Source organism: Leptonotus elevatus, chromosome 16 (genome assembly GCF_054856555.1).
Source record: "Leptonotus elevatus isolate MCC_2025b chromosome 16, RoL_Lele_1.0, whole genome shotgun sequence".
Classification (NCBI taxonomy): Eukaryota; Metazoa; Chordata; class Actinopteri; order Syngnathiformes; family Syngnathidae; genus Leptonotus; species Leptonotus elevatus.
Window position 1 is genome coordinate 19311778 of NC_141254.1, and position 15161 is coordinate 19326938.

Consider the following 15161-nt stretch of genomic DNA (forward strand, 5'->3'; position numbering starts at 1 on the left):
CTTTACGTGAGCACAGCAAAGGTGACTTTTGAAGAAGAATCTGCATTTTCTTACCTTGTCCACGGCCTGGAAGGTGTATATGGAGGCTCCTGGCTGGAGGTTCTCGGGGACCACAACGGCCACGGGGTCTTCCGTGAACTGTGGCGAATGGTCGTTGCTGTCTTGCACCCGGATGCTCAGTTTCACCAAACGGCTGCTGGGAAAGGCCCGGGAGAAGTCGGACACCTCCACGTGCAGCGTGTACTCGGAACCCTTCTCGTAGTCCAGCTCCTGCACCAGGTACACGTCGCCCTTCAAGCGGTCCACCATGAAAGTTCCATCCGGGTCTGTCCCGCCCACCACCAGGTAGGTGACCTGGCCATCGGCGGCGGCGGCGGCGGCGGCTTCAGACTGCTGCACCGAACCCAACACGGAGCCCGGAGGAGCTCCTTCGACCACGTTCAGGGTCATGGACAGCACGTTGGGCTTCGGGGACGACTTGGCCGAGCTCAGAACCTGCAGACCGGGAGGAGGGAGAAAAAGCCAGGTCAGCGTTTCTCACGCAAGTCCTGCCTGCCTGCTCCAATCACTTGATTTGATTTGCTGATGTTTGCATCTGCTCCACTACGGAAGGTCTTGAGGGATTTTGAAGGCCGCGCAGCGAGAAACAATCAAGCCTGAACCTCCGTGGATGCAACCTTGAGCAAAAATCTGTTTCTTTCAGTAATGAAGATAATTACCCGCGTGGCATGCGAACGTCGCATGCAATCCGTCCACTAAATTAGTTCCTGCTTGATTGCATGAACACACGCGGAAGAAAAAAATAAAATTCTCGATGTTGTTTTTTACTCACTGCGATGGTTATCATGAACTCTGGATCAAATATTTTTGACTACTTTTCTCTCTTGGTAGAATATTTTTAGTTATTGTAGTTAACGGAAAATAACGGAAAAAAAATACAACTAAAATTCAAAAAACAATTTCGTTAACGAAATAAAATACAAATGAAAATGCTTTTTAAAAAAACGAAAACTAACTGAAACTACATTTGATGTTAACAAAACTAGCTAAAACCAACGAGTCTTTGGCAATTCATTTAATGCGTGTTGCCTTTGGGGGATGATTTTAAATGTGATTTTAAGTACATGAATTTAACCGGAATAAGGATATTTGAAGTGACGTCATCCAGCAGCAGCCAATAGAAACCTTCAGATGACGTCGCTCCAAGACGACAATTTTGACTTGCTTGGCTTTCGGCTCCAATGGCTCGCCTCGCCTCGCCTGCTTTTTCATTTAACTCAGTCGAAATTAGTTGCTTTTACATTTTACCATGGTGTTTATTGAATATTGTGCACAAGTAACACACATTTAAAAAAACAAAAAATGAAAACTAATACTAAAACTAAAACTAAGCATTTTTAAAATAACCAAAACTAATGAACAGAACTACCCTGAAAAACGAAATAAAATAAAAACTCAAAAACGAAATAAAAACTAAAATGAAAATTCCCAAACTATAATATGCGAGATGTTTACGGCAGCTTTCACACGCCGCTATTGGACGCAACTGGTTCTCTCGTCACATCCCGTATGGAAGCGGTTCGATTGTGAGGCGACCGTTTCCCCTCCGTCTAATCTCAGTATGGTGAGGAAAAATCTAAAACCAGGCCCGCCACCCCCGTCCTCGGATTAGCCACCTTTTCCCTTCTGAAGCTTATCGCCGTCCCTTACAGATACTCGTGCTGATCTCGGGGGGGGGGGGTTGACACAAGTTCACGACAAGTCCGACCGGACGAAGTCCCTCAGGCCAGGTTCTGATTACTCGCCTAACCTTCGCAGCAGGAAGCACTCAGACTGCAGGGATGCTTTTGTTTGCATAGGCGCAGACTCCCGGGCTCATATTCGCGCCGTTTCACAATCTTTTTGACAGGCTGCACTGAAGAAACGACTATAAAAAGACTGCGGTGTGACACTTTTTTTCCTTTTTTACTCGAGCCCCCCAGATCAGGATTTCCTGAGGATAGTTGATTACTTGTATCCGCAGCTGGCAGGTGGAGCTGAGGCTCGGCGTTCCGTGGTCTGCGGCGGTCACAGTCAGGACGTACTCGGCACGTTCCGCCCACCTCAGTGGGGCGGCGGTTCGGAGCTCCCCGGTGGCGGCATTCAGGGAGAAGCGCTCGACTCGAGGGCCTTTGGAGGAAATCAAAAGTTAGGATGAAGAGAATGTAGGCCAGTAAAAAAAAAAAGAAAAAAAACAGGCCTGTCCTCACGAAATGACAAGCAACTCAAGTCAAGTCTTTATTTGTGTTTAGCAGTTTTCACGCAGCTCCTGAGGATGTGAGCAAACGAGTAGGAGGGGCATAGCTCAGGTGGTGGGCGTGGCAGGCGCCCAAGATGAAGGTCGTAAGTTCATCCCTCACCACCGGAGTGACTTTTAATTTTTTTCATTCATTCATTCATTTTCTGTACCGCTTGTCCTCACAAGGGTCGCGGGGGGTTGCTGGAGCCTATCCCAGCTGGCTTCGGGCAGTAGGCGGGGTACACCCTGAACTGGTTGCCAGCCAATCGCAGGGCACACAGAGATTTTCAATTCTTTATTTTACTCTCGTCCAAGTGTGAATATTAGCCTACTCGAAAGCTGAGTCCGTTTGGTCTCACTCTAAATAGAGTCAAATTCGAGAATTGACTGAAAACGGAAATGCTGTACAGTAAGTCTTGCCTTCTAACGAGTAGTAGATGGTACTGTTTTCGCCCTCATCCGGGTCTTTGGCGGACACCGTGCCTATGACGGCGCCAGAGGGAAGCCCCTCGTTCACCTAAAACGCAGAAACGTGATTAAATATCGGTTGTTGTATTTCAGCTTGAAAATGGATTCGCCGATGAAGGAAAAATGAACACCTGAACGATTAGCTCTCGATCGGGTCGCGCGTGGGCGAAACTGGGAGCGTGGTCGTTTTCATCCAACACGCTAACGTGGGCGGTGCCCGTGGCGCTGCGTGGAGGTGTGCCGCCGTCCTGCACGACCACCACCAACTGGAAGCTGGACTGCTGCTCACGGTCCAAGGCCTGGCGGGTGCTAATTTCCCCTGCAAGGGAAGAAGGAACAATAAAAGATCAGAGATGACGAACAGCAAAAAAACGTTTTGCACTCAAAAATAGTTGGATCAAAAGTAACTCCATTTATGGATCAAAAATGGACTGATCTACTTTGTGCCGATCCACTTTGTGGGGGAATCTATCCAGTCATATATTCAAATCAGTGGTTTTACACTAAAAGACCCATTTTTGGACTCAAAGTAGAAGATCGGTCCATTTTCGACCCATCGTTGGGTTATTTCTGAGTGTCAGCCGTCACCTGTCTGTGAGTTGATCTGAAAGTGTCTGTCAGCATGCAGCAACCTGTAGGTCAGTCGGGCGTTCGGTCCCGCGTCCCGGTCGGCCGCCGACACCCTCCCGAAGCCCGTCCCCGCCAGCAGGTTCTCGCGCACCGCCAGGAACACCCTGTCCTGGCTGAGCTTGGGGGAGTTGTCGTTTTGGTCCGTCACCGTCACCCTGACTGTGGCGCTGCCCGTCCTCGCCGTCCCACCCTGGCCCGAGGTAGCCATGACGGTCAACAGGTACACGTCCTTGACTTCGCGGTCCAGAGAGCTTCGCACAAACAGCCAACCGCTATCGGGCACGATGCCGAAGCCGGCCGCATCGCCGTCTGGCCGCAGGCGGTAAGAAATGTCGGACGGTGAGGAGGCGCCGCCGCCGCCGCCGTTCCCGGAGGCTTCTCTGTTGAGAGCCCGGACCTGAAGGAAGCGCGTGCCGAGAGGAGAGTTCTCTCGAAGCTCCACGCGGTACGTCAGAGTGTCAAAGTGCGGGCCCTGCGCATCCTGCGCCTGGATGTGAACCACCAGGGTGAAGGCGGAGCTCAGCTGAGGCGCGCCGCCGTCTTTGGCCACCACCTGAAGGTCATAGCGGGGGACGCTCTCATAGGACAGACCCCCGATCAGACGCACCTCCCCGCTGCCTCGATCAACGCCGAAGGTCCTCTGCCCGCTGCTGCCCGCGACGCCGGCCGACGCCAAGTCGAAGCTTAGATGACCGTTATGACCAGAGTCCTTGTCCGAGGCCTGAACGCGGTAGATGACGGTCCCCATCTTGGTGACCTCGGGCAGGAGGAGGGACTCTGACGAGGAGGGCAGGAAAGTGGGTGCGTTGTCGTTCACGTCCGAGACGGAAATGCGCACTCGACTGGTCCCGAAAGCAGGAGGGGAGCCGAAACGCGCCTGGATCTCCAGGTCCAGCCTTGGGCAGGTCTCATGGTCCAGGGGCAGGGCGGTGCGGATGGTTCCGGTCGAGCTATCCACGGTGAAGTAACCGTCGGGATCTCCAGAGGAAATGGAGTAGGAGATTTCTTTGGGCGGAGCTGAACCAAAGACACAAGGAGCGTTAAACATGTCCGTGAGGAACCCGAACCGGCAGATGATTTCCTGACCCGTTCTGGTGGCAGCGCGGACCGCTCCCACCGCCGTCCCCCGGAGAACATCCTCGGACACGCTGAAGAAGTACTGCGGCTGCTCGAACACGGGCGACGACACGGAGCCCCCCACCACGCTCACGTTCACCCTGGCGTCCGCCCGAGCGGTCAGGCCGCCGCCGTCCTGCGCCGAGATCACCATCGGGATGATGGAATTGGCTTTGCCGTGGAGTGAGCGCGAAAGGGAGATCACACCTGCGGGGGGGGGGGACAGATGTTCAACTCGTTGACTCTCAGCCACTGAAGCAACCCCCTTCACGCCGGCGCTATTTCGACTGATTTTGGCAAGGCCTGCAGAATATTCTGTTCTATTGCTATCAAAACATGGAAGCTACCAAAAGAAAGAATAGAGTATTTTCTTTCATCAGGAAAAAAAAGTATATTTCTATCTATTTCTTTGTTGCAGCAATTGGCATGAGAATGTAGCTAAGTTTCATCATCATTCACAAATCTGTTTAAAACTGTGGGCAAAACAGCTTTTTTGCAACAAGGCCCTTGTTGATCTCTTATACTCTGCTGCCACCTTCCATTTAAACTGAGCTTTGCAGCCTACCCAGATCGTCATTATTCACAAATCTGTTTAAAACTGTGGGCAAAACAGCTTTTTGCAACAAGGCCCTTGTTGATCTCTTATACTCTGCTGCCACCTTCCGTTTAAACTGAGCTTTGCAGCCTACCCAGATCGTCATTATTCACAAATCTGTTTAAAACTGTGGGCAAAACAGCTTTTTACAACAAGGCCCTTGTTGATCTCTTATACTCTGCTGCCACCTTCCGTTTAAACTGAGCTTTGCAGCCTACCCAGATTTGGGTCTTGAAGTACTCAACGCTTTGCGGCAGGCTACGCTGGCAACTGGATCGCCGCACAACTTGTAATAGTGTTTGGTCTTTGATCTTACCCGTGTCCTGGTTGAGGGTGAAGAAGGCAGAAGCCCCCCCGGGTGCCGCCCGGTACGTCACCCGCCCGTTCTCGCCGGCGTCCGGGTCGTAGGCCGTCACCCGCACGACGGATGTTCCCGGGGCACTGTGCGCGCTCAGGCTGACCGCGTACAGGACCGGGTAGAAGGCGGGCCGGTTGTCGTTGACGTCGGCCACCGAAACTCTCACGTTGACCGCCGAGCTCAGGCCGCCCTTAAAAGGTAAAAAGCGACAATGGCGTCCAGATGAGCCGGCGGGACGGCTTTTGTAATGAAGAAGCTTATCTCGCGGCAAGGAGGATCCTCACGCACCGTTTTTGTGCCCGTGCAACACCGAGTTGTTTTCGCTTCACTTCATGCTCGCAAATCTGAGCCAAGCAATCAATTGCAGGAAAGACAAAGTGACTGCGAAAGGACGGACGGGCAAGACCGGTTTTACGCCACGTTAGGCTTTCTTTTATACGAGCAATAAAGTAGAGCGACTTGGGTTTGGTTCAAGCACACTTCTTGTCAAATCCTACTTATGATGCGCTTTTTTTAAGACCAAAGTTTTCTTATCTGCGGATTTGTTGCCGAGGAGGGAACAAATCCCGAGAACTCTCGGCTGCAGACTCGAGTGCAGACACAGCTGAGGCGGATCACCGCCAATGACTTATCTTTGATTGTTCTTGTATTAAAGGATTAATAGAATTTCTAAATGATGGTTTTAACTTCATCGTGATCATTTCAGCCTGTGATGTTATGCGCCGCACCGACTTGACTTCTGGAACTGGAAAGAAAGTTGGCTAGTTATTTAGCTGTAGCTCGCTTGACAGTTAGTGGGCCATTTATTTATTTATTTATTTAGTAATTCCTTTGGATGGATTTGTCTGACTTCTTCGTTAGCCAGTCAAATATTTCAATTTTGTCATTCAGTGACTTAAAGTCAGTCATGCTGTTTCGTAAATCCACATTTTAAAGTCCCACTGATTGTCACGCCAAATAAGTGCAGCCAAATTCGTTCTCCGCATTTAAGGCAACCCGTGAGGGAGCGGTGAGCAGCAGCCGCGCTCAGGAATCATTTGATCTAACCGCCCAATCCAAACCCGTAAATGCTGAGCGTCAAGCAGGGAGGCAAATTGGTCCCATTTTTACGGTCTTTGGTATGACCCGGCCGGGGACCGAACCCACGACCTCCCAGTCTCAGGCCGGACACTCTACCACTATTCCACTGAGCTGGTACGTTTAACAGTGGTCGCACCCGAATACTCATTCTCGCAAAAATGTAGAATTTTGGGGAAAATCCACTAGATTTGAGCATTTTAGTCTTTATTTTAGTCCAAGAAAACGTAATTTTATTTGTCTAATTTTGGTCAAATGAAAGTGACAAAATTTTGAGTATCGATACTTTTGGATTCCTTCTCTTGCCGTCCAGCGTCTGCACCACCAGCTGCTTACAAAGGAGCCTGTCATCACTTCATCCGTCAAGCCGATAGGTGGCAGCACTGCGCCACCACAGTTTAGAGGCCACTCGGAAAAAAGACACGAACTAGCGTGTAGCCTACTAGCCTACGAGCTAATATGGCTTGGGTTGAGGCAACCAAACGCGAACGCCGCCGATGCAGCGTCAACCGTCGGCTCGCGCGCTTCACAACAGCGCCCGAAGGAAGCGCGCGCCGTCGAAAAGTTGGACTTTTGAACTCGTTCAGCACGCCAGTCACGATAGTTCGTGCAGAGAATGGCTGGACTTTTGGAGCACCGGAACAGGAAGCTCCAGCCAGGAAACGCTCCAGCTTGGTGTGGCCCCGCGTGAGGAGAAGCGCTTCGGGAAATGACAGATGAATGACGACGAGGCACACGGGTTCAAAAAGTAAGTCCTAACCTTTCGAGATTAAATGTAATATATAAAAACCTGCGAACAATTCAGTTTAAGAAAAGCCTCTCGGAAAGCATTGATTGCGTTCTTTCATATCTTGGGGATTTATTATAGAAAGAAACTTGTGGGCTGCTCTTTTCCTTCTTTTTTTTCCCTTTTAAATCAGATTTGGAGAAGCTAATCGTTTGATGTTTGGTCAAAGTGGGCATAAAGTGGAGACGGCAACGTTGGTCCGGATTGAGAGACGTTTTTTTGGAAATTCTTAGCAATGGATGTACAGTCTGGGCAATGATTTTAAATGGAAAACTTTTGTCTGATCCCCATTTTTACTGATATTATTTACGGATTTACCAAAACAGATGGCTGACATTGATAATGCATGATAATATTGTTTTCCCGATTAAAAAAAAAAAAAAGTTGAAAAAAACATGAGTACGTGAAATATGGGTCATCCTGGCCGGATAATCCCCCCCCCCCCCTTTTTTTTATACACATGTTAAGGATAATACTAGCCAAAAAAAAAAGTCTCGCAATACGTATCGGATCGCCACCAAAGTATCGGGATCCGGATTGGATCGCGACAGAAGTGGATCTTCCCATTCCTAATCACATAAAGTTTTCTCTCATCTTTTTGATTTAAAACAACTTCACACACATTTACAGTATTTCAACAAGTGGCTATTATGACAAGCCAGTAAATTAGCCAACATTAGTTAGCGGTCGGATTAACATTGCTTGAACGTTTGCCTCGATCTGTTGCATTAACGTTACGTTGCACTCGCGAGCTGCAGATTTGAAAAAGTTAGTGACAGATTAGCAGAGACGGGATTTTACAAAATCATCATTTTCGTCTCGTCTTTGTTTGTGAACTAAAATGTCCATAGATTTGAGTCCTTTGAGCAACATTTTCATCTCGTCTTATTTAGTCGATGAAAACGCGTACTGATTTAGTTCCAATCATGGTTTATGAATTCTGGTTGTGGTCTAGTCTAGTTTTCGTCCGGTGAAAGATGTCTATTGACCAAAATGTTTGTATTTAGTTTTTGTTAGCAAAATTAACACGAGAATGGGTTTGAAGAGGCCGTCTTTGCGTAATTTGTCCTTTTTTTCCGGCCCGACTGCCAGAACGGTCGCTTCTTACCCCGTCCGTTGCGGTGACGGTCAGCTCAAACGCGTCGGGCCCTTCGTCGCGGTCCACGGCGGCGCCGGCGGTGCAAAGCTGCCCGCTCTCCTTGTCGATGGCGAAGTGAGCGGACGCCGCGTCGCCCGAGCCCAAGGCCAGCGCGTACGACACCGCGCCAAAGGAACCCCGGTCGCCGTCTGTGGCCGACACCTGGAAAACCAGACCAAAAAAAACACCTCGTTCATCTCGAGTGACTTATTTTCACTTTGGATAGGATTCATCAAGTTGTAGTTTTACTCTTGATGATTTCTAGATGTTGTGTTTATGTCCATGGTGCAAAGTGGAGGTTATTCTGGAATGCTCGATGAGTATCTCATGTACATGTGACCCGACGTACTACGAATTTGGTTGGACTGTGGATTATTTCTATTCAGTTATGCGTTGACTTCTATTGGGTGAGGTGGTCGCTATCACGAGTAAGTGGCCAACGGATCGACTGCATTAATTGCATGGCACGTACATCGATGTGATTGAATGTGCCATGAACGTACTTGACTTTGTAGATTATTTCTAGATGTTCTGTTGGTTATTATTGTGCATGGTTATGATCAATAATGAAAAGTGTTGAAGGGGGTCCTTTGTGACTGTAGATTAGTTTTCCTTTTTATCGTAGTTATGAAATCGAGCGTGCTGTGGACTTTCTTGATTTTTGTCGATTATTTTAGTTCTGTTGATTTCTAATGTGCGAGGTGGCTGTTATCATGAAGAAGTGGTGAAAAAAGCAGTCACAGCGCAACACACTCAAATGTACTTCTGCTGATTTCTATTGTGCGAGATTGCCGACACTGCGACGTGTATTTACTTTGTGGATTATTTCTAGCCATTTTTAGGGCTTCTATTGTCTAAGTGAGTGTGATTATGCCCTAAAATGGGCGAGGAGGAGCACGCGAGGCAAATCGCGAGCATCTCTTTGAGCGGCAGGTCATTTTGTCCAAATATGGCGTTGACCTGCCAGGATGTTTTTTAGCGAGGTCCCGACGGTGCAGCGGGTCTTTGCACCTGCGCGCTAAAACGTTCAGTCGATTTTACGGCGGAGAGAAAACGTGCTTGCAGCGCGTGGACAAAACATCTGCGCGCCACGTGAAGGCGCTAATAATAAATTTAGCAGACACGCTCAAGGCTTAACCTTTTAAGCAAGTAGAGATTTATTAGCGTGGCTACATTTTATATCCACAAAATGTAAAGCGCCATAAATGCAAGGCGAGCGCCACAACGGGTGGAATGTGAATGACAACAATAAAAGCAGGAGTAGCAATTGTAGTGGTAGCATATTAGGCTCGCATTTTATTTATTTATTTATTTATTTCTTTGTGGATTACTGTCAACCAGAGATGAAGACACATGAATTATGACACACATTTTACCAAGCATCTCGTGGACGTTTATTTTTTATTTTTTATTCAGTGAATAATTGAGTGGTTCTATTTATACTGTTTGTTGACGCTGTGGATTATTTCGATTTGTATTGTGTAACATTGCAGTCGCCATGAATAGCCAGAGTAGCAAACCCAATGACGATCACGTGCACTATATTCCGCGGGCACATTTTTTGTGGAGTTTTTTTTTGCTTTTGTTTGACTGTGTGGATTATTTTGGAGTGGTTGTGTGCATTCCTACGCGAGTAGGCCCTAAAAAAGACGGACACCTGGCTTCGTGAGGAGTGATTGCGAAAACATTGTTGTGCTGTTTTTACTGCTTTTGCTCCTTATCCCCCCTCGACCCCCCCCCCCCCCCCCCGCACCCCCCACACACACACACACGCACTCACCGCATTCCTCACAGTCAACCTTCTGAAGCCTCCCAATCAATTTGCTTCTCCGGCGCTGACGAGTTAAGTACAATTAAGATCTACGGAGCGAGGCGAGGGCGGGGGCGGGGGTGGTGTTTGATTTTGGCGGGGCCGATGACAACATGAGACCTTGGATGTGAAGCCTCCCCCATGCCCCCCCCCCCCCCCACCTCCTATTTCTTTTTCCTGCGGAGCATCTCTCCCCCGTCCTCTCCTTTCAGCAGCCCATTACAGCCACCGCTTTCATGTGGCGTTCACAGCTGGAAATTATTATTGGAATTTCAAGAGGGATGAGAGGTGGGATGGGGGGGGGGGGGGGCGTGGAAATGGGACGGAGCAAAGAGATTGACTTCTATATTTGGGGGGGAAACAGCCTGCTGGCGTCCTTAATGAACATAACGAGGGAAAATAGGAACAGCAACAACAACGAGACTTTAGCTTGGCTTGATGGATTGTAAAAAAAAAAAAAAACAATAATTCAAACGGTGGTTATCGTAATATCTTGTCTTGTAAGTAACATTCTCAACTCTTAACTTTTCAAAACAAAGCACCACCGTTTTTTCCCCTCGTTTTTTTTTATTTTAACGATTGTTTAAAGCTCACAGAATATATTTTTGAGGTGACAACATATGCACGTACCAAAAAAAAGTGTCGATACTCAAAACATAATACAAAATATGACACAATTTCAATTGGTCATATCCTTGAAGAAATGTACAATATTTCAAAGTGGCAAAAGTAAATCGAGCACGTTGCCCGACGACGAGCTGACCTTTTAAGAGGAATTTCAGAATCGTACCATGCCAAGATGGCGGCTGCATCTTGTCCGATTTTTAAAGTGCCGTAATCTGTTTCTTCTTCAATGATCTCATCATCTTTTCTGTGAAGAAGTCCAAACATCTTTGCCATGATAAAAGTACAAGCTCGCCCGTCCTGAGCAAGACAGACGTTTTCTCCGTTGACTCCCAAAGGTCAAAGTGCGGCCGTGCACGCTTTCAAAACAGAACTGCAACGGATGTGCAATGAACCAGCACTGTCATTACATCTTTTATTTTTACACAAGCGCCTCCTTATGATAGGAAATTATTGCCCCACTAATGACGCAACCACATGGCACGGCCAGAGGATAATATGTGGTGTTAGCATTAGCTTTTTAGCCACAAATTTCGTTTTTAATGGACCCAAGAGACTAAAAGCAAGATGAAAGCAAGAAAATGTTTGAAATATTTTCCACGGCAACACTAAGGACAGATGTAGAAATGCTCAGATAAAAAAAAAAAAAAATCACCTCATGGTTAAATGAAATAATAATAATGTGTAAATACAGTTTTTTTTTTAAATGTCATCCTTTTATAATGATGATACCACATTATTATTGTTCTCTTTTTTTTCCATTGAGATGAGATCACATGGTCACTTCATGAAGCATTTTGTGACCAAATATGGCCAATTAAAGACAAAGTTGTGAGATAATATAATGAAAGCTTCCATCTTGACCACAATGGCCTCGACGACGACGACGATGACGATGATGATGATGATGATGATGATGATGTGTTTGCTCACGTGCCTGGCGAGCCGCGATGCTAAAATATGCCAGCTATATTTACTCTCTTGCGCCTGACAAAAGAGCTAACGTGGATTGTGCAGTTAGCGGCCTCGTATCCTAAACGGATTATACGGCGCCCCTTTAACCCCTCCGCTGACCCAGGCTTGAACCTCCAGCCCGCATGTCAAACGCGGGTCGGCGGAGAAGCGACCGTTTGTTGCACGTTAGTTAGGGGGGGCGGGGGGGGGGGGATTGAATGAGGGGCCTGTTGGATAAACGGCCTCGGAGGAGCAACCTAATGAAACGTATCGATTAGCCTGACGCTAATGCGCACGTGTCGAACAATAGTGCACGCCATGATTGTGATTAGCTAATAGTATTAAAAATGTACTCTGGAGCTCAGGGGTCGGCAATCTTGAATACTCGAGCGCCATTTGGACCGTCTGCCGCAGAGAAAACAAAACAAAACAAAACTGTCAGCCATGATAACCTTTTGACGTCTAAAGTGAGGATAACGCTGCAAATCGTTTTTTTTTTTTTTTTAGCGTGTTGCATTCATGAAGTCAGTGAGATGCTACTAAGAACGCAAAATTGTATTCCCGTACGTAACAAGAACATTTAGAACCCTGAAAAAGGAGGTTTGGTTGCAGCTAACTTTCAAATAAGTCCATATCTGCTTGAATCCCTCGTATTTATGCAATTGAAGGAAAACTTAGTCGCCTGCCGCCTTACAAACACAAATGAGGGCGCGTGACGGCCAAAATGCTGACCTGGCGTCTTTATATAAAATAACGTACGTGTTATTAGTTAGCAAAGCACCCGCACGGCTCTCGTCTCGCTTTACGCATTCGATATAAATGCTGAGACGTGGAAAAAGAAGGCTTGAGCTCCGCCGGAAGATTCTCGAGGCCAGCTTCGTGTTCGACGGCAGTGAATTTATGCACTTTGTGGTCAAGTTTGAATCGGATTGCGTCCTTTTCTCCAACGCTAACATTTGCGCTGAGACGCGTTCGCGATGCACAACGGACCGCAGCGGGCGGCGAAGCGAGATGTGAGCAACGGCCGCCGCCGCCGCTTTTCACTGTTTTTGTTTGTGGTCGCTTGTTCTCGGAGGGGAAAGTTTCTTCTTTTTTTTTTTCTTCCTTTCACTTAAGAAAAATGTAAACGTGAAGCCGCAACGGCCAAACGCAGCCCGGCAACTTTGATGTCGCGCAAACGGCAGCCAGCTCGTGTTTTCAAATGTCCGAAATAAAACACTTGAAAAGGCATTTTTGTGTTGCTTTCTTTTTATCACAAGAATAAAAACGTGTTAAGCGCGAGCTGTGAGGTGACACGAAGGTAAACGAGGCGCTGCGATTACAATGCGAGATGCTAAGCTAGCTAAATCCTTCCCACAAAAAAAGTGACTTTTTTTGTGCTTATTTCGTGTTTCCAAAGTCAGAAACGCAACATGTGATGCGAACGAACAATAATCTTCCATCAGAATGCAAGACGGTGTCTGGTCGGTGCTGGATTTCACCTTCCTTGGTTTTCTTTGGTCCTTCCTCGGGTCTCCTGGTGTTCGGTTTAGGTGAACGGTATGAGATTTTTTCTAATAGGTTTTCTGGTGAGCTAACAAATACACGCACGCACGCACGCACGCACGCACGCACGCACATACACATACTCACCCACACACACACACACACAAAAAAAAAAAAAAAAAAAAAAAAATATATATATATATATATATATATATATATATATATATATAAAAAAAAAAAAAGAGCAATGATGATGACATTTCCGAATGAACAATACTGAGCTCTAAAAAAAAAAAAAGAAAAGAAAAAAAAGAATGCAAGTCGCTCGCTATGAATGCCGCTAAAGCGCTGCTTTGTTTCCTGTAATCTGGCAAACGAGTTTGACGAGATCATTTTGCGACCGCTCACACTTCGATTGCATAATAATGACAAAAGTCATGTTAGAAACGTTCCTTCCTCTCCGAGCGTCGACCCGCCATAAATTCCCTCCAATAACTCCACGTAAATCCTCTGCAATTGCGAGCAAACGCTTCATTTGGAGCTTAAACGGTAGCCTGACGCTTCAACGCGCCAGGGAATAAAAATCCTGCGGCATTCCGAGCCGGCGGAGGAACAAAACCAAAAAAAAAACAGATTCCTTGCTCTCTCTCTACCGCTTCCTGGCCATGTTTTTATTGGATAAGACGCCACGATGCTAAAACTGAATATACACGACATGAACTCCGCATCCAGAATGGAAGACAAGATGCAGACGAAAGCGTTCCCACGCCGGCGTGAAGAGAAACGCGAAGGAAAAGCTCGGAAAAGTGCAAGAAGAAGGTGCAACGTTTGCTTTTCACTCTCACACGCAGACAAACGAGCACCAAAGATTTCAAACCTTTCACAATGCAATGACTGAACGCGAAGTTCAAAGTTCAACGTCAAATTAATGTCAGATGGGCCAAACAATAAAAACCACAATTTCTCCACAATTTCTTTCCATTCAAAAGCACAACACGAAATAACTCTCCGTGTATTTATTTTTGCCGATAGCCTTTCAAATGGTAAATTTCTAAAGTAAAAGTCAATGTCACATAAATGACAACTTAGAAACAATAAAAAGGTCGTTTTTTCTACCATTTTTATCCAATCATTTTTGAACTCGGTCGGCATGTCCGACTCGGATTAACACGATCAAAAATCAATTTGAAGCAAATTACATGAAGTCAGACTTCCAATTAAAAGCCCGTGTGAGGACTTTCCGCATTTTATGTCTTCCACAATGACGACGTGATGTCGCAAAAACGCCATCCGTCAGCTGATCCTGGTCGGTTGACTGAACGACTTTTGTCTCGTAGCCACGAGAACCGTACATACGGTGTCCATATCCCCCCCCCCCCCCCCCCACCAATCCTCTTTTTGATACCTGACCCCCAAAGCTCTTCATTAGCATTCCTCTTAGCGGTTAGCGAGGTTAAGGTCCTTGCTCATCTCGCACGTGTTGATCTTTTTCTGGCACCAGACGGATTTGAAACGAACGGTTATAAATATTCTCGATCAGCTGCCACGGCCGGCAGCGTCCACTTCTACGGGGGGGGGGGGGGGGGGGGTTCGAACCCGCGCACGCATGCGGAGGAGGAGGAGGCCTTTTGACGGACAGATCGGATCGGCCATGGCTTATCGTGCCACAGAGTCCGCGGCGGTGATGTCATCGTTTATTGTGCTTCTTGGCCCGTGACCCACTTTTTTTTTTTCCGCTTTTCTTCTCCTACCTGAGTGTTGCCTGATCGGGTTAAAAATAAACAATAGACACACTTGCGTGGATAAAAGCCACTGGAGACGTGTTCGAGATGGCAGCGAGC

The 15161-nt window shown here is 47.2% G+C and overlaps 1 protein-coding gene and 1 long non-coding RNA gene across 2 annotated transcripts in view; one reads left to right on the top strand and one right to left on the bottom strand.

Annotated features, from left to right (window-relative positions):
• The window catches only part of dchs1b (dachsous cadherin-related 1b), a 44858-nt gene that overhangs the window by 12381 nt on the left and 17316 nt on the right, over positions 1 to 15161 (bottom strand). Inside the window, exons 5-12 of the mRNA XM_086098206.1 lie at positions 8418 to 8609; positions 5404 to 5635; positions 4463 to 4699; positions 3335 to 4393; positions 2878 to 3065; positions 2699 to 2795; positions 2012 to 2169; positions 55 to 495 (exon numbers count right to left, since the gene is read on the bottom strand). Of these exons, the coding sequence (XP_085954332.1) occupies positions 55 to 495; positions 2012 to 2169; positions 2699 to 2795; positions 2878 to 3065; positions 3335 to 4393; positions 4463 to 4699; positions 5404 to 5635; positions 8418 to 8609 (2604 nt within the window). The remainder of the gene's footprint in view (positions 1 to 54; positions 496 to 2011; positions 2170 to 2698; positions 2796 to 2877; positions 3066 to 3334; positions 4394 to 4462; positions 4700 to 5403; positions 5636 to 8417; positions 8610 to 15161) is intronic.
• LOC147161253 (uncharacterized) overlaps positions 7210 to 15161 on the top strand; it is a 43705-nt gene continuing 35753 nt past the window's right edge. Inside the window, exon 1 of the long non-coding RNA XR_015097379.1 lies at positions 7210 to 7270. This is a non-coding gene — a long non-coding RNA (uncharacterized LOC147161253). The remainder of the gene's footprint in view (positions 7271 to 15161) is intronic.